This window comes from Uloborus diversus, chromosome 1, assembly GCF_026930045.1.
Source record: "Uloborus diversus isolate 005 chromosome 1, Udiv.v.3.1, whole genome shotgun sequence".
Lineage (NCBI taxonomy): Eukaryota > Metazoa > Arthropoda > Arachnida > Araneae > Uloboridae > Uloborus > Uloborus diversus.
The window spans coordinates 241,948,700-241,968,486 of NC_072731.1; the positions used below are offsets into that span (position 1 = coordinate 241,948,700).

The 19,787-nt window shown below is 33.8% G+C and overlaps 1 protein-coding gene across 1 annotated transcript in view; it reads left to right on the forward strand.

Annotated features, from left to right (window-relative positions):
• LOC129234214 (tubulointerstitial nephritis antigen-like) overlaps positions 1-18,881 on the forward strand; it is a 74,504-nt gene extending 55,623 nt beyond the window's left edge. Inside the window, exons 3-11 of the mRNA XM_054868137.1 lie at positions 1,794-1,898; positions 2,356-2,446; positions 3,965-4,106; positions 5,483-5,633; positions 13,437-13,584; positions 13,772-13,817; positions 16,348-16,474; positions 16,873-16,915; positions 18,631-18,881. Of these exons, the coding sequence (XP_054724112.1) occupies positions 1,794-1,898; positions 2,356-2,446; positions 3,965-4,106; positions 5,483-5,633; positions 13,437-13,584; positions 13,772-13,817; positions 16,348-16,474; positions 16,873-16,915; positions 18,631-18,762 (985 nt within the window). The 3' untranslated portion in view covers positions 18,763-18,881. The remainder of the gene's footprint in view (positions 1-1,793; positions 1,899-2,355; positions 2,447-3,964; positions 4,107-5,482; positions 5,634-13,436; positions 13,585-13,771; positions 13,818-16,347; positions 16,475-16,872; positions 16,916-18,630) is intronic.
• Positions 18,882-19,787: the final 906 nt, after the last annotated feature.

Here is a 19,787-nt window from a genome sequence, read left to right on the forward strand (position 1 = left end):
GAGATAATAAGCCTCTTTTCATGCTTGTTTTTCCTTATGTATTTTTATTTATATTTTACTTTAAAACTTTTCTTATGGAAAAAGTGCATTAAAAACAATGCAAATGTATCAATAGTAAACAGAAATCAACAGCACATTTTTCTTAATTTTAATTATTCATTTTTCAAATTTTACATTTCTTAATTTAACTATGTTTTTCATTTATAATTTTTATTTCATTTTATTTTATTTTATTTATTTATTTTTATTATTATTATTATTTTTTTTTTTTGAAGGTCGAAGAGACAGACTGACAGGCATACATTTTCCACTTCCCTTGTTTCTTGAGATATTTTTGCTAGATAATAAACCTTTTTTCATGCTTGTACTTCTTTATTTATTTTATTTTATATTTTATTTTTTAACCCTTCTTACAGAAAAAGTGCGCTGAAAACAAGGTAAATGTATCAATAGTAAGCAGAACGAAAGCACGGGGTATGAAATGAATATGAACACTTTCAAATTTGTCCCTTAAAAAATGCCGCACATCATCAAGTTGAATAAAACCTTTGTGTTGAAAAGTAAAAAAGAAATAACAATTTAATTGCTTAAAATTGCAGTTTACTGCATACACGTGTTTCGGCCTTTCAAGGAACTCCTTTTTCAATGCTAAGAAGTGTGAGCTTTTGGATGAAAATCATCTGAAGAAACATTTCATCCAAAATCCTTTCCTCGGATGGCTTTTCATCCAAAAGCTCACACTTTTTTGCATTGAAATGGGAGTTCCTTGTAACGCCGAAACACGTGTCTGCAGTAATTTAGTTTTTGTGCATTGAAACGTTGGTAACTCATTCATTTAATTTTCTAGCACAAAGCTATTTATTCGTTAAAACTAATTCCTTTGAAAAGCGCAGATTTATGTAAAGTACATTTGTCGAAAATAATAGACATAAAAATGAACATTAATAAAATTACCACATTTTCTTCATTGACAGACGCACTTTTTTACTTTAAAAATATGTGCTAAATAGCGAAAGTAAAAGGAGAATGGGTACGTGTGTGTCGCATCGCCCTCTTTTCAAAGTTATACACAATCGTTTTCATGTTCGGCAAGTATTGTATGGGCTAGGTACTTCGTAATGCAACAGATTCTTTGACAAACTATTTGTGCTCAGTAAATACCATTTTTTAACGTGTCAATTTTTTTTATCCACAAAAAGTTTGTTTTTCATTCGGCATTTAGTACAACATAATAATTTATAAAAATTTATTAAGTTCACTTTATAACAAACATAACTTGTCTTTTTTCACGTAAAAATTATTTGAGTGTTTGAAAAAGTAATCACTTAATTAGAATATGATTCTGTCATAAGAAACCTGAGACAATAACATTGTATCTTTCTGTTGAGCAGACTCATGTACCTCAAAAAAATCAAAAAATCTTTCCAACTGGAAAAAGAATCGTTGAGATGTATAAATTTATTACACTTCATGACCGGCACTATTGCAGAATTGCAGAGGGTTTTCATTTGCTTTATGTGTTTTATTTTTTTTTAATAACAATTTGAAATTTTTCATGCACATGCCAACAAATTTTATCTTAAAAAATGTTGTAAATTTAAAGGACGTTTTTTTTTTTTTTTTTTTTTTTTTTTTTTTTTTTTTTTTTTTTTTGTAAGTGAAATAATTCTAGATTCTCATTTTATTCAGAAGTGTTGAATGAATTTAATTCATTCTTTTACGTGCATTCAGGAGTATTTAGTAAGAGTATTTTCAGTTGTGTTCATCTTTTTTTTTTTTTTCCTTTTCTTCAGCATTTGCCAACAAAAGACCGACTTCACGTTCGACTTCAAATGTGAACAGAATGTTTGTCTCGTGAGGCCTGAACTCATCACGGCGATTAATGATGGGCGTTTTGGGTAATTCTGCTAATGATATCCTTTCTTCTTCTCTATTTTTGATTTTTTGTACATAACTGAAGTATACATTCTTGCCAGAAAAAGAAAAAACATAGATTTTGAATTTTATTTGCTTATTTATTTATTTATTTTTCTGTCTGAGACGCGGAATTGATCAAGAGTGTTCGTAGCTATGATTCATTTAAGTAGTTTTATTTTCCTTTCTATATTTATTCTTTTAATTTTTAATTTAACGTTATTTCTTCTCACATAGTATAGTGAAAACATTAACAATAATAATTGGATGAATTAAATATGAATATTTATGTGACAACGAATCAAACATTTGTGGGAAAGATGTTCCCACCCAATAAAGGATAGTCACTGTTTGCGTGTATGTGTGTGTGCACTTGTTTAAAATGGTTAACTACTACTGCCATACAAATCTATTTGAAAGTATACGTTAAATATTTTTCAGGTGGCAAGCAGGAAACTATTCCTTTTTGTGGGGAAAAACATTGAATGATGGTATAAAACATCGTTTAGGAACATTCAAACCTATTAGAACGGTAAGCATTCCGCTAAAATACAAGTTGCACTATGATACGAGTGCAAATCAAAAAGTCTTTGCGTCTATTTTTTTAAGCCAAAATATGGCTGGGAAAACAAAACGAACATGTACATTCCCAGCAGTAACAGTTCCTTTAACCGCATCGGCCGTATCTGCTTTTTACTCGGAAGAGCGGAGCTGCTATCAGTCATTTAAGATGACGGTCGTTCTTCAGACGTCCACAACTTATGAGCAGCGAAGAGTTATTCATTTTCTATGGAGCAAGGGACAAACGTAAATACCAATTCGCAGCGAAATGCTCCCCACACACGGGGAAAAGTGTCTCTCTTGGAGACATACTTGGAGAGACACAAGGGGCGTTTGTCTTTTTTGCTCCATAGAAAACGAATAACACTTCGCTGCTCATAAGCTGTGGACGCCTGAAGACGGACCGTCATCTTAAATGACTGATAGCAGCTCCGTTCTTCCGAGCAAAAAGCAGATACGGCTGGTACGGTTAAAGAAACGGTCACTGCTGGGAATGTATATATTCGTTTTCTATTCCCAGCCATATTTTGGCTTAAAAAATAGGCGCAAAGACTTTTTGGTTTGCCCTCGTACTATAGATTTTAAACTGTAAATATATGTCATTACATAATACAGTCAAACTTGCTAAAATGAGCGCGAAGGGGACATGATATTTGTTTGTTATATCTGAGTGCTCGTTAAAAAAAGTTCGTGAAAAAAGTCATAAAAATCCTTTTATACTTGCTTTTTTCTGTACAGAATCAAATATGTCGGTTTATTTGCTTTGAATTGTCTTATTGTCTCTTTCTTGTGTTATATTTTTCGGAGAATACTCATGGCCTGAAAATCATCCTCATTTGCCCCCCTATTCCTTCGAAAATGGTTGACGTTTTTCTGCGCACTAAAAGCCATTGGGTATATTGATGGTTCTTCAGCTTCAAATTGTTCACATTTGTCGCTATCGTAGTCATTTTCACTATCATTTTCATCTGCATTGACTTGAATTTGAGCTACAATATCGCCCGAGGTATATTTAGAAAAGTGATAATATTCTCCGCCACCAAATATATAATTTTCAAGTACTTTTCTACACCACAAATTTAAAAAAAAAAAATTATCACATGCTCTTAGGATTTATGATACATCAGTAACTTTTAGTTTACTTCGGAGTGTTGAAGAAATTTTCCAAGAAAGAACAAGCTGAGCTAGAAGTTAATAGAAATTGCATGACTCATAAAATATTATTCGCTTTAAGTAGGGTTTACTCGTTAAAAGCAAGTCATGCTTCCACATACTTAACATTGTACACATAAATCTTTCTCATTTCCTCACTAAATCCGGGTCAGTACTTTGTTATATGTGCGAGTTCGACTGAAATATCGATTAAATAAATGTTTCTTCTACACTGAAAGAAATGTATGTGGTGCAACTTCACAAAATCCAGTTTTAACTATTTTCTCGAGCTGCAAAAAGACATTAACCCTTAAATATAGAATTTACTTATTTTCAGACAATGGAAATGACAGAAATCCATCAAATAACAAATGGTCCATTGCCACAAACGTTTGATTCTCGACAAAAATGGCGGAGTTTGATTACACCCATTAGAGATCAAGGAGACTGCGCCTCTTCGTGGGCATTTTCTACAACAGGTAATTAAGTTAATTAAAGAATATTTAATTTTGTTTACAAAGATTTGAATACGTTTGGCATAACCTTACTATGAGTTAATTAACTCGGGTTATACCATGTTTCAAATTTATCTTAAAACTGGTACTATATCTATATATAGAGAGAGAGTTTTGTTTACAAAGATTTGAATACGTTTGGCATAACCTTACTATGAGTTAATTAACTCAGGTTATACCATGTTTCAAATTTATCTTAAAACTGGTACTATATCTATATATAGAGAGAGAGAGAAACTGAAGATGACACATAATATAAATTTTATCACTCTGAATTCAAAGAAATAGTGAAACATTATGTCGATGTTTAAAATACAACAAACTTACCCCTTTCACTAACACCGGGATATATAGATCGCCTGCATTTCTTAGCTATTTTTGACTTCGGGACCGGTAAAAATTCATGAAAAACTTCCAAAGATCGATAAGGTTTATTTATTTCTTTAACAAACAAGAACTTGATTAGGTAGCAAAGAACTGTAACATTAGTTAATTTTTAGATTTTTAGTATGATTTATTTACAAAAATTGTGATGTAAAAATAGTGAATTATTCTGGTTAGTATACGTAAATAAATGACGTTTTGAGAAAAATCACAGAAAATTATAAAAAGTCATCTCAAATTTAATGTAAAAATTATCGTACAAAACGTTCTGATGGTATTTATTTAATTACCTTATTTAAGTGTTTATTTTCATTAATAAATGAATTTATTTATCTATTTTTTTAAATGAAGAATTTTTTTTTTTTTAACGCAGACAGATAATCATCTCTGGATGTTGATCCGTCGATCAGAGGTTGAGAAACCCAACAGGAAGTTTCAGATGCCTCTATATGGGATAGATTGACTAAAAATAAGTTGTCGTTTGATTGCACTTTCAATCAATACTTTTGTACCACTGAGAGATTTTTTTCAGAAAAAACGTTGGAAGTGAAAGGGTTAAGGCGTAGATTCTTATTTACTCTAGTAATTTTTGGGGTAGAACCGTCGCGATTGGGATAAAACCGATTCGAGTAGAACAAACCCTGTGCAAAAATACATAAAATACACCACCAGCTCAGTCATTCCTTCCGAGGACTGCAGTTTCGTGCTTATTAGCACTCATCAGCCCGGAATTAGAAGTGACTGAGCTGGAGGTGGAAAACCTCGTAAGGAAGCCAAGAGTGCCAAACAAACTGGTAGCTAATACAGAATTAGCACTGACCAGACGAGTGACCGAAGCAATGGTCCTTTTAAACTCGAAGATTGAAGGCAAGGCATGGTATTTTCAGTAAAGTAATTTTTAAGTAAAATACTAACTGTGCAGGTAAAATAATTTATTGTTACTCATTCTATTTTAGCTATGTCGTCGGATCGACTTGCCATTGAATCCCTCGGAATGGAAAAGTTGGAACTATCGCCGCAACATCTGCTATCGTGCCAGAGAAGAGGCCAGAGAGCCTGCCACGGAGGACATCTAGATAAAGCTTGGTACTTCTTGAGGAAGAAAGGGTAACTTTTTTTATTTTACTTATTACTAAAATTACTTTTTTTAATTGCAACTATCGGAATGGTTTGTTTCAGTAAGACATACGTTGGCAGTTTCTAGCATCATTAAACTTCCAGTTCCAGTATGAAATTATAAAACAGATGGGAAAAATAAAACTCGAGTGTGTTTCAAAAATAAAAGTTATGAAGAAATATTCATTTTATTGTTTTTAGAAATGTTTTAAGAATTCTTTCTTAAATTATTACTCATTGAAATTTGTAAAAATCGCAAAGTGCTTTTTCTTCCTTTTATTTAATTATTTATTTTAGGCAAAAAAAAAATCGAAAACAGCACATTTAGTTTATTCTGATGTTTCATACTACTATACAGAATAGTCTGTACAGTTTTGCAAAACCTGTGACTTCTAATATTATTATATTACTCTAAATACCTCATAGATGTGCACCTCTGTTTTACAGAATTTTCTCATTTCGAGGTTAGATAAAGTAAGACAATTAATTCTCTCTTTCAAAAGCTCCTTTTACTCAAGTTAACTTGAAACCAATTTTCTTTCTCACTTGACTCCTCCAACCGATCTGGTATTCTTGCTATAAACATATATATTAACTAGCTCACTAAAGGCACGATACTATTTACGCAGTTATTTGTATGAAGATTATTTTGTTATTGAAAAAAAAAAAGTTCCAGTAAGGGAGATAACTTTTTTTCGAACTTGCGTTTCTCCTTTGTGTGGAATACGCGTGTCATCAATGTGCTTTGAGTTGGGTGCAATTTTTAGCAGGGTTGGCCGCATTGGACCCAATTGGGTTGGACCCAATGGGTTTTTTCAAAAAACCCATTAAAAAAAACCCATTATTTAGCCCACTTTTTGGGTTTTTTTAAATTTTCTGAGTTGTTTTTGAAAAAAATTAATTAATTTAAATACTTTCACAATTTAAACTTCTTTTTTATTTGTTCTTCACCACAGACAATGAAGATAAAAAATGAATTTTGAGTTTTAATAGTATTTCTTAACACTTAACGGCATTAAAAATATACTTCAAAGATTTTAAATAAATGTATTTAACTTTTTCTTTAACACGTCAATAAATAACTCAAATTATCTTGACCAAGTCCTGTCACGTCTGATTTTCTCAATATCTGTAGATTGTTACAGAGGAAACTACTCTAGTTAAAAGGCTTTGATGTAAATTATTTTCTACTAACCAACACGTCACAAATCTCGAATAAACACAAGGTATATTTTTTAGAAAAAAACAGATTTTTCAAACGGTTGACAGAAAACAGAACAGGTACAGTATTTTCATTATTTTACAAAAAAAAGTTTAATATTTCTTACCCTGTACACAGAAATAGAAAAACAGGCAACATAAATTTCAAAGAAATGTCTTGATTAAGCTGGAATTCAGTAAAAAGGGATTTAAACTAATTGAGGTTCTACAGTAGTTTTGCATAACAAAATAAAATACTATAAAGGTAAAATGCAAAAAAAAAAATGTAGCAATTAAAAACGAACAATAGATTTTATCACTCGAGAAGTAACTTTGCCTTAACTGTTGGTAATAATGAAAATTAAAAAATCTGAAACTTTAACATTCTTGGGTTTTTTCGCCTTTTATACTTTTCTTCAGAAAATGCTGAATTTTAACTAGTTTTACAGCTTTTTACCCGAAGATAATTTTTGCACTTTGTCCATATACTTACGCTACAATATGCTACAAGTACCCCACATTTTCCCTAAAAAAAGACAAAAAAACCCACATTTCTTTTTAAAACCCAGCTTTAGTTGGGTTTTTTTGGGTTTTATTTAAAAAAACCCAAAAAACCCTGGGTCCATGGGCTTTTTTAAAAAAACCCGGGTTTTTGCCAACCCTGATTTTTAGTCTCCAAGTTCTTCCTGTTTCATCTAAAATGAGGACATTTTATGTGCAGGCATACTGACGCTTTGCTTTAAGAAAAGCTTTCTTTCCTCCAAAATGAAAGTTTCGTGACGAAAAATGGCGCTTTCTTTGCTTCAGAGCTGCATTCAAGAGAACTCCCGTCATGTCCGATTTTTGTTTTAGTGAAAAATTTATTTATTCCAATCAGAAGTTTTATGCTCCTGTCTTCTTTTACTAACAACAGGGTGTGTTACCTCCTGTTAGGTCAAAAAGTTGCTGTTAATGAAGAAAAGAAGAATGAAATTTAAATAAGCAATCGACTTTTCAAGAACATTAACTTTCTAATTTTCGATTTCAGCGTGATTAAAATTGCATGGAATTACTTGTATTGTTATGCCCCTCATGTGAAAAGTTGCTTCTTTTTCTAGTCATGAATATAGTAAAATAATTATGAGGTCATTGCAGGGGCGCACCGTGGGGCGCCAAAGTTGTACTTAAAAATGTTTTTAAACCTCTCTCGCTTGTTTGTTTACACAGGCATGTTATTATGGAGTTTTTACGATTTGTTTGGGCTCAGGGTCCAAAGTTCGCAGGTTTTTCGCAGCTAATTCCATTTCAGAGTCTTTCTACAGATCACTGATGACTAATTAATATTTTAATTTCTAAGAGGACATAAGAGGACATTTTTTCTGTAAAGTGTTTTGAATAACCTTGAATTCTCCCAAGTTTTCGGTACTGATGATCAAAACCGATTTTCGGTTCGAGAATTCGATTATTCATTTTTTTCGTCCTATTACTATCCTTGGACATGAGAGAAATTGAATATACACGCCTTTAATAAGAAAAAAATTGTAGACTGCTTGAAAGCATTTTTTTTTTTTTTTTAATTCCTGCGCTCATGGTTCTTCAACTTTCTAAAGGCTCCCTTTAGCTTTGTAGTGGACGAAAAACTAAAATTCCAGTTCTGATTGCCTAAGAGGTAGGCTTGTGCAAATTTATAATCCTCAATCGGTTGAATGTAGGGGGAATAAAACATTTATAAGCGCTTTTTGGTGTTTTCGCCTCACTGTGGGACTTCACGAAATTGAATTTGGGGAGGGCAGAAATTCTCAATTTGCCGAATGGAACTCCAAATTTTTCCGAAAATAACTCCAAATTTTTCAGAATGATGATAATGCTTCCTAAAAGAACTCCAATTTTTTCCGAATGATGATAATGTTTCCTAAAAGAACTCCAAAATTTTCCGAATGATAATAATGTTGCCAAAAAGAATTCCAAATTTTTCCGAATGATGACAATTTTGCCGAATCGTCAGACAAAATTTACCACATTTTGAAAGGTCACAATGACCTCTCGTGACTTCATGCTATTTTTAAGTTGGGCGCACCGAAAAATCAACAAGATGCCTCAATAAGCCATTCGCCTTGCTGGCTGCTTCATTCAAGTGCCCAAAGATAAGTTAATGGTCGTCGAGTGTTACTGACTGATTAAGAACGTAAGTGTAAGCAAGACCGAAACCATTACGTGTTTTGCTTGCGACCCGACTAAAGAACGAAAATTTTACGCTCATAGGCTGATGCTCATATACAATGCATTTATCAGCAAGAAAGTCAGTTTGTTACCGGAAGTTGGCGGGTTAGAATTCCTGTTGTAAAATAAAGAACAAAGTGGTCGGATATTTATTATTGAAGTAGCTTAGTCATAACTCAGTTTTCTAGCGCGTCAGAAACAAGTTATACTTTTTATGATTTTGTTCCAAAACTTTACTTAAAACTAAAATAAATTTTAAGTTTGAGTATATCAACAACACTTGCATGTAACAAAATAAAACTGACATTTTGGGATAAATACAACGGATGCAACCACTTTCGGTTTGAAAATACTGTTATAGTACACTAAACAAGATTTTTTTATAACTGAAAGGTTAAAAAACATATTTTTGATTTGTTGAAAAAAAAGGTTTGATAATTATTATTATCAAATATTCGTTGTCTTATTTTTTCAAGAAATAGTTAACTGAATCATCACAAAAAAAAAGTGGTAGCTAAAAACAGAGGCGTCCCAAACCTTAAAATTTTTAGGAGGGGAATGTTTTACCGAATGATAAAATACGAGCTTACATGCATACTTACTTCTTATAAAAATAGATATCATAAGTCATTTCCTATTGTCTGCAGATTTGCCGAATCGTCAGAGAATCGGTGCTAACTGCGCAGGGCCCGATTAACACACGGTCCTGCAGATCCGTGGACCCTAGGCCAGGGGCGGCATTTCAGCATTTCATTTGGGGGGTCGAGTTTAATATGTATTACCACAGTGCGGTCCCAAACACACATTAGGTAACAGGAAGTAGTCAAAAAATTGGTTTAATACGAATAAAAATTAGTGTTTAGAAACAATTAAAATTTTGATTCACTTTCTAATAAGTTACCATACAAAACATCTCGATACTAAAGTTTTTATACCTTTTGGAAAAGTTTTAGTGCATGATTTTTGGAATTCGGGAGAGCAGGGAATCGTGTTACTAATTTATCAGTGCCCAGTGCCGTTGTGTTTTGCCAGTACAGCTAAATAGATTTTTTTTTTTTTGCCCATTGTGCTTTGAAAATAAGTCTCTAATCTCCTGAGACAAAAAAAAAATCTTTCTCTACTAGCTGAGCTGATTGGAATAGTTGAAAAACAATTAAAGTAACAAAGTTATGTATGAAAACTCTTTTTATAACTTGCTCTTCAAAATCACTCAGGCAGCTTCAAAAATTGTTAGGGGCTTAATTTTTCATCATTGAATAATCTAGTCTCGTGGGCGCTCTCAGCTTCAATGAGACGTCATCTGCCTCCATCCCTGTTATTCACTATTTCAGACTGATGAGTCCATTACAAGGACAAACTGTAGTCTCTGGATGTGTAACTAGTTTTTAGGTATATTGCTTGTAATTTTTCCTGCCTCATGCTAAAAATTTTACTCATAACTGAAACATTTTATTTTTCGTTTTCAAAATCCAATCCAGATAATATAGAGCCAACCATACAGAAAAATAATTATCATCAAATCTTGTGTTAATTTCATTCAAAACTGAATCTATTACTTCATACAAAATATTGAAAAATCAATGTTTGACTTCACATCATCATGTGGATTTTTGTCACTTTTTTTTTTTTTTCTTTTGCGCCTTTTTAAAAGTGGCTCGGAGGTAGATTTTTTTTTTTTTTTTTTGAAAAGTTTCACGATGGATTGAAATATACATCTATGTAAAATCCATTTTCAGTTTCAATTATAGATTGAACTATAGTAGTATGGTGCACAGATCAATGATAGATTGAACTGTGGTTTGAATAGTCCGAAAATTAAGCGTAGCGGACTGAAGATGTTTTGATAGAGTAAAGCATTTTTCAAAAACGTTCTTCAATACAAACAAATTGAATAAAAATTCAAACGAAGTCCATACATGAAAAAGGGCATGAGCTTTTTCACCATTGAAAGAATCATTTTGCAATAATTCTTCCGGTCGTCAAATCACTGCTTTGAAGTTATAAAGAAATCTTTTTATGGTTTTAACTCTTGAAGACCATCTTGTGTCACTCCGAGATTGCATAATTATAGAGCCTCATAAAAGGTATTTGTTGATATGTTTTTTTATTCAATAATCACACGCATTTTTAAGAAGTTTCTATGAAAGCATATAATGCATTGAGCAGCTGGAACGTGTTTCTAGCAGAAGAAAGCGATGAACACTCATTAAACCATACACTTAAAAATAGAGCGTAAATGTGAATGTAAAATATCAAGGAATTTTCTTACGAAAACCTTGCAGCCACACCACTTTGCACGAGCCTCTTATATTGGACACACCATACTGGGCACAGAAGTATGAAATATTTAGCCTATATGAGGAAATGTCTTCTTTAGTTAAAATTAACCATGGTTCTTTATCAATTTTCTCTGTTTTGAAAGGGCCGGAAAATACTTCATGAATTTCTAAGTCATCATACAAATAACGAAAAACCCTTTTTCCAGTCTGAAAATGTGTTGAGAGTTTCATCAAATAGTTACTAAGAACCAGTGAGATTTTTTTTTAATGAACATTGATTTCCGACTCACATAAATTGAATTCACCCATTTTCTATCATTCTGCTCAAAAAATTTGGGGGTGCGACCGCCCCCTCTTGACCCCCCTATTTGCCGCCCCTGCCCTAGGCAATGCAAATTTAGGGGCACTAAGTTAGGGAAAACTCCTTTCTTTCTTTTCTTTTTAACTTCTACTTTTAAATGTGCAGATTTCCTTGTGATAGGGCCGTTAAATCATACCAGGATCATCAGCCTGGCTTAAACGGGCCCTGTAACAGAAATAATTTAGGGAGGTCACAGTGGCCTTCCGTGATCTCCCATCGGGCACCTCTGGCGCCGTTGTCATCCTCGAGTCAAACGTTGGATATGATCGTTCGAATCAATGCGATATTCGTTGATCTTTTCACATGGGTTTAACCATTTAAAGTGCTACTTCTAATATCTTCATTTCTGATAGAGATAACAGTAATATCGTATCTCTGCTGCCTAAATCCTGGTCTAGCTTGAGCATTCGAACTACATGTTATTATTATTATTACTACTACCTCCGTTCCGTAATTAGTCGCTAAATTTATATTGAAAATTTATGCCGAAATTAGTATCTACACTTGAATATTGATGTATTAATATTTAAACTAATGATTTAGTTTAAACTTTTTCCAGAGATTTCAAAATGTTATGCTATTAATCGACAATATATATATACCATTCATAACCTCTTTAAAAAAACAAACCATATTGGTTTCAAAAATGCAGGGTTTGTCCACTAAGCAACCTTCATTTCGTTAGGACTCTTCCATTAGTGATCGCATATATGCTTCTAGCTAATGAATCGTAGATTCCTTAGAAAGCAAACTGATCTTATGGTATACTGGTGGTAGAGTATTTACAAAAAGTGGCGAAGCTTAGCTCTTTTTTTTTAAATTAATATGGTACTGACTTACATCCCCGAACTTAAATTTTTCGAAGGGCGGAAATTTCCAATTTGCCGAATGATAAAATACGAGTATGCATACATAAATACATCTAATGAAAGGGACAATCGGACATTTAAAAGTTGCAATAATGCCATTTTGTCTCCAAATGTGACGAACTTGATACAAAACGTTCAATTTGTGGGAGGAGGATTTGTAGGAAAATTTGGAACAAGGCACACTTTTCACAAAGGAAAATTTGTGAAGTCATATAGTGCCCTAATGTGATCTCCCATCGGAGCAGCCCTCCTGACTTACTGAAGGAATGCTTGGAAAGTAAATTAATAGCATAGCACCGTGATATGCCGAAAAAAACTGTTTACACAAATTCATAAAATCACCATGGTCCATAATCTAGGGGTGCCTACGACGGGGTGACGTCCATGGTGCAGAGTATGCCGTTGAATTTTTTATGCAAGGGATCAGGGGTGCTCCGAACGTAAATTTTTGGGAGGGCAGAAATTCCCAATTTACCGAACAGAACTCTACCGAATCTTACCGAATGATAAAATAAGGGTATGCACACTACATCAGATGAAGATGGACATACGGGCATTTAAAAATTGAAAATAGTCCCTAAATTTTCTGAATCGTCAAATAAAATTTGCCCAATAAGGAAGTTTTTGAGAGTTCACAGCGACCTCCCGTGACCTCTCGTCGGGTCGCCCCTGCAAGAGATCAACTTTAGAAGATTTTGATATCATTTAGTGTGGGGGCCTCGTTCTGGGGGGGGGTGTAGGATTTGAGGGGGCACGTTATTTTCCTTGAGGGGTCGTGTGATACCCCTTAATAAACAGTACAAAAGTATTCAAATGCAGTAATTAACTTGGGGCAGAGAGAGTATTACTTATTCTGCATGTCTATTTATACTTGTTATATTTTCAGAGTTACAACAGGAACTTGTTTCCCTTATACTGGGAGAGAAGATACGAAATGTCCTTTCACTAACGGCCGCTCAGATAAAGTCCGATGCCCTACAGGTGGAGAGGGAAAAGTTTACTTTTCAACACCACCCTACAGAGTTGGTCCTAAAGTAAGTCCTGTTACAGTTAGGTCAAATAGATTTGAATCTGATCCATGAGTTTCAAAACAGAGTAATCTTTTATTCAGATTAAAAATCATTGAAAACAATTTCGTATCTTGAATCTTACTTTAATCTAGAAGCAAGTAATTGAGAGAAAAAATCTGTATTTTAAATCTAATTGAAATTTTCTTAACAGGAGGAAGAAATAATGAGAGAAATTTATTTTAATGGACCTGTCCAAGGTAAGTTGCTTTTCTAAAATTCTATAAATTTATAACTCGTTGCAATCAACTACTCCTTCATCATTCTCTCTCTCTCTCATGATTTCCCGGTCTCTTTCTTTCATAATTTTTTCATCCATCTGCTAGAAAATTCTGTTATATATATGAAACTATGGCGTTACAAAATACGGACAATCAACTATTAGATGTTTCAAGCTTTAAAATTTGAATTATATACATATATATATATATATTATTCTAGTAATAATTCCTGAATTCTATTCGCAAACGTTACTGCAAATTAAATTTAAAATATTTATGTGAACTTTATGTGATCTGAATTAAACATGATTTCGGAAGTTCACCTCCCTAAATTTTTAGAAATGGTAGTTTTAACCCAATATTTGACAATATTTGACGATAATGTCAGGAGGTTTGGGGATTCTTCGGGGAGAAGTTTTCAAAATTGGAAGTCATAAAAACGATACTGAGGATCATACACTCATGTTTGTGAAAATTTCAACAACATGAAAGACTCACTGGAAAGGAATAAAATTTACTGCACATATTATTACTCATAGTGCTACAAATAAACGATCAAAATAACAGATCAATGAAATAAAAATAACTGGCATAAATTAAATTTGAATGTAGCTACCCCGCGCAGCTATGCGAGCCTGTACACGTTTTGGCATCAAATCATAGAGGTGCTGAATGTCACAGTTGAGAACAGCATTTCATATGGCTTCAAACTGAAGCCAAAGTTCATTCGTACCAACTACCGGACGAGACACATGGGCGAGTCTCCGGCCAACGCAATCCGAGACATGCTTCACGGGCGTTATATCCGGAGAAAGGACGGGCCAAGGAAGTAGCGGAACCTATCGTGCACCGAAGGATACTTGTACGTTACGTGCGACATGTGAACGTGCATTGTCCTTATGAAACACTGCTTCGGGAATGCTCTGAAGAAACGGTAATACCTCCGGCGTCAATGCGTCCCTGAAGTACGCGCGCTATTGAGGTTATCTATAATTCGGAATAAATGGGACTGCCCTTTATATTCAATGGCACTTCAGACCATGACGCCTGGCGTTATGCCGGTATGACGTCAGATTACACACTCTGGGAGTTGACGGTACCATGTGTAATGTCTGACGCTTACACATCCATCGTTATAGTGCAGATTAAATCTGTACTCATCCGAGAAGACGACCTGTTGCTAGTTCGCATACCATTGAGTGTATTGGTGTGCCCATTGAAGGCGGAAGCGGCAATGATTGAGGGTAAAGGGATGCCTGCTTAAGAAAATCCTTGCATGCAGGCCCTGGAGCAGCAGACGTCGACGAACTATGGATGCAGCAAGTGTGACACCTGTAGCCATATTCCAACGTTGTGCTATCGTACGAAAGGACGATATACGATCCATCACAGCTGGGTAGGAGAGGTGTCGAGAATCCTGTGGCGTCGTTCAGTTGCATGGACTGGTGCAGGCCCTTGAGCTAATTTCATCGTCCTCTGTCCATCTTTTACCAATAAGCATCACAGTTGAGGCATTACGCCACGTGCGGGCACTGATTTCTCTATACGTAAGTTCACTCTCACGCCTGCCGATCATGCAACTCCATTCGAACTCCGTTACTCGTTCATATGACGCTCTGCGTTTTGGATAAGGCACAGTGAGTACTAGAGAAACATGTACCATCGGCAGATAATCATACAGATTCCAAAAAACCTTTACAGCCCTTTATATACAGTCTACGCCGCAGTTCAGAGTGCGTAACTTGGTCCACGCATGCGTGATGTCTCTGTAATTCTAATCATTTGCATATCTTGTACTGCTATTATACATTTCTTGTGAATTTCAGTTCATTTACATAATTCCTTCTTGGTGTTGCAATTTTCACAAACATGAGTGTATTTGTAACAACGCTAGGGGACTCATTATTTTTCGAAATCGCAGCTCCAAAAACACAAGTTTAGATGAATGTTGACATTGTTTTAGCACAACGTGTTCGGGGCTCTCCCTCGGAGTTTTTGCGAAATTTAAGCCCCGAAAACGAAGACCGTTTTAAATAATTTTTTACTTTCAGAACTAGATTTAAAAAAAAGGGAGTGAAAATTAAACAAATAGATGAGAGAGGTGATGACCGAACCAATACCGGAACTGTTGAAGATTTTTAATTTAAACATTTCTATTTGCAGAAATTAAAATTTTTTCTTACAACTTTTTCTCAGTATTGAAATTAGTTTGTTTCCCACAAAGTGTTCTTTTCCTTTGTTCAATAAGAAAGAATACTTTTGAAAAACATTCGGCTCAGCATTTGAAGGGGGCCCGAACCTTGTGGGCCCCTTCTAGTTGCACCACTGCATTCGATCTCAGTTGTATTTGCAGCCGTTTTTTAATGCACAAAGCTGAGACACTTCAATGGCCAGTAGTTTGCATCGACGATATCATATTGATAATATGCTCGTAACTTGATCCCTGTTTTTCATTTCAGTTGCATGCATAACAATTTATTAAACTAATCACATTTTTTCTTCATTTTAGCTACATTCAGGGTACAACCCGAATTTTTCTTATATAAAAATGGAATCTACCGCCATGAGCCATCACTCACAGCATCTCTTTCAGAACCTTTTAGGCAGCAAGACTGGCATTCTGTCAGGATTTTGGGGTTAGTAATGGTGCTCTTTTTTTTTCTTTTTAATTTCTTTACATTTCAAAATCTACTCAACGTACGTAATCAAAAATTTTAAATGGTTTGTATCAGTCACATAAACCAGAAGGGTTTCTTTGCTGTTAGGAGAAACTTGTTCTTTTCAAACTGTAATGTGTTATACAGTGGAATCCCGTTACAACGAACTCCAAGGGACCGAAAATTGTGTTCGTTGTAACGGGAATTTCGTTGTAATGAAATTTAAATAATGTAATGGCAGCTATATAGGACTGAAAATGTAGTTTGTTGAAACGGAAATTTCGTTGTATTGGTATTCGTTGTAAACGGAATTTCACTGTATCTATTTTAATTAAATTCATGCATATCATAAATATCTGTCTCAATTTATATTTCAGTTGGGGAGAAGATATTATTGATGGAAAGAACCTCAAATATTGGGTAAGAAAATTCGTTATCAACTATGCATTTTGCTCAACTTGTATAATTAGCAATTTAATGAGTTGATTTTGAAAGTTGTTTAAAAGTAACTATTTATATTACTGTTAAAACAAGTACACAATGCAGTCTGTGATTCTTCATTCTTGCATTTTGTTAGAAGTGTATTGAATACAACAAGCACATAGTTTTATAAACTAACAATGCAAGTTAAAAATTTCACTTCCCAATTTTTCGGAATTATGGAGAGGTTTCTCTGTACAGAGAAACCTCTCTATAACAATTCTGTCTATAACAATAAACATGAATGAAACGATATTTTCCTTGGTCCCAGCAAAATGGCAGCATAAATAATCAAACTGTATATAACGATAACCTGTCAACAACATTTCTTAGGTCCCAACAGTATCGTTCTAGACAAGTTTTACGTATCTTCTCAACGTTGTGAATAAGACACATCAAATAAAAGTGTTTTGTTCATGAAGCGGGCCCAGGTGGCCTGATCGGTAAAGCATCGGACTTGTAACCGGAAGGTCTTGGGTTTGATTCTCACTGGTCGAAGATCCACTGTCGTCATTAATGGTGACTGGGTGACGTTAAATATGCTCGTTCATGGTCACAATGTCCACCAAGTGAAACGATACCTTTGGGGGTGCTAGACCACAAAGTTATTTGGTTCTGGTCTGGTTCTAAATTATCGAACTATCCGTAGATGGTGCTGCGATCTATTGTGTTGTCTGAGCCAAATCGGACTTCCACCTAGAAATAGGTGCTCGATTAAAACGGAAGCCAGTACCCTTTTGACTTAAAATCGAGTAGCATTGCTACTCGGGCTCGGGTTCCCGAGTGCCATAAGTAACAACAACAACAATTTATAAAGAGAGTCGAATTGTGTGTCATAGATGATGCCCATTACTTGTTATGACTTTATTAATTTAACTAACTAATGAAGAAATTTAAGCATGTTCAAAAAAAAAATAATAAGCATCCTGACAAAAGAAAAATATTAAATAAGGTCCCTCAATATGCGACAAACGTAAGCGCTATTTAGTTTATCGTAAGAGGGACATTAATCAACAGCATTAAACACCATTTTAATGTGTTCAAACTATGGAACACACACATAATTGTACACCAATATAAGCTCAAGCAATCAACTAGCATAGTTTTTTCAGAGTTCAAGAAGGGAAATTTTAGGGATAATGAACCAATTTAGTACTTTAATCCCTCATTTGAGTTGAAGACAATAGTGTAAAAAAATGTTTGGCAAAGCAGAAGCAAACAGTACTTTTATCCCTCATTTGAGTTGAAGACAATAGTGTAAAAAAAATTTTCGCAAAGCTTAAGCAAACAGATCTTTCAACAAAGAATTCATATTCACACGTAGATTCGAACTTCGGTCAGGCACCTGAACCTTCGGTTGAAGAATTTGGAAATTGTTTGGAAATCCATAGCTGCCAACATTGAAAGAAGAAAATTGGGAAGACTTTTGCATGAGTAACAACAAAAGTTTGCTTAATAAGTCATTTTTTAAATTAAGCCTGCAGTGTACCCTATTGTTTTGAAATACCCACCTGTGTACAAGGTTAATAACAAATGTATGAAAAAATGATGTTAATCATATTCTTTAGTGTTATATTTGATTTGACAAAGTTCTCACTTTAAGCTTAATACCAGTGACTAACTTGTAATAGCTCTTTTTTTTTCCCTCTTCCAAGCTCTGTGCCAATTCATGGGGTGAAGAATGGGGAGAAGGTGGATATTTTCGCATCATTAGAGGTCAAGATGAATGTGATATTGAAATGTTCATTGTTGGAGTATGGGCTCATACTGATATGACTAGCTTTTAAAATATCATAAGCATTTTCATTGTTTAAAATGTGTGTGAAACTGTTAGCATTTTCTTATATGTTATGTAATGTCTCTGTTTTAAAATGTATGCAAAATAAATTATTTTTCATTGTGTGTTTCAATTGGCTGTAATTTTAAAAAACAAATAGCTTTTTTCCTTTCTTTTTTATGGAGAATAAGAAGCTTAATGCAGATAAGAAATTTTAAGGGATCAGTTTGTTAACTGAAAAGTTGAAACCAAGTTTCAAATGAATTGCTACATATTATAGAAAAAAACTCAGAGGTGCCCATCCCTTTCCCCAAGAGCAAGAGCCCCCCCCCCCCACAAAATAAAAATTCCCCTTGAACCCCCCCCCCTCAAATATTTTGTCATATACAGTTAACAAGTTAAAGACATAATTATTTTCTTAACATACAAATATTAAAAATGCAATATATGAAACCCATATAAACTTGTATATTCATTTGTTCTAAAATGTACTTTTATTTAAAAGAATGATATATAAAAAAGTTTTTACATCATAAACAGCTTCCACTTTACTACAGAAGAGAATAAATAGTTTACAGACTGATAACTCTTCTTATAATTTCAACAACACAACTTTTGATATTTGTACATAAAATTCACATTACTTGAATAGGATTTTCAAGTATTCAAGATATAAAACAAACTTACATTTACAATTAAAGTTGACAGAAGTAGTTAATGTAATACAATGTCATCTAAACTAAAATGTGCTACATAATATGCAAATACTCACCTAATACAAAAAAGGTTTAAATCAATTTAAAAAATGTACGAGAAGTCAATTTTATCATTATTTTTATTCAACCAATAAATAAACCACACAATTAATGCAGAATGTGCATTTAGTCCAATAAATTGACTTTTTTTTCTTTTAAATTAGTACATTTGACTCATGGATTGTGGACTTAACTGGCGGGCGGAATCTGTGTCCCTGATCCTGCTTTAAAGAACCACTTAGTTCTGAAGTAAAAATTCAGAATATATGTGGATAAACCT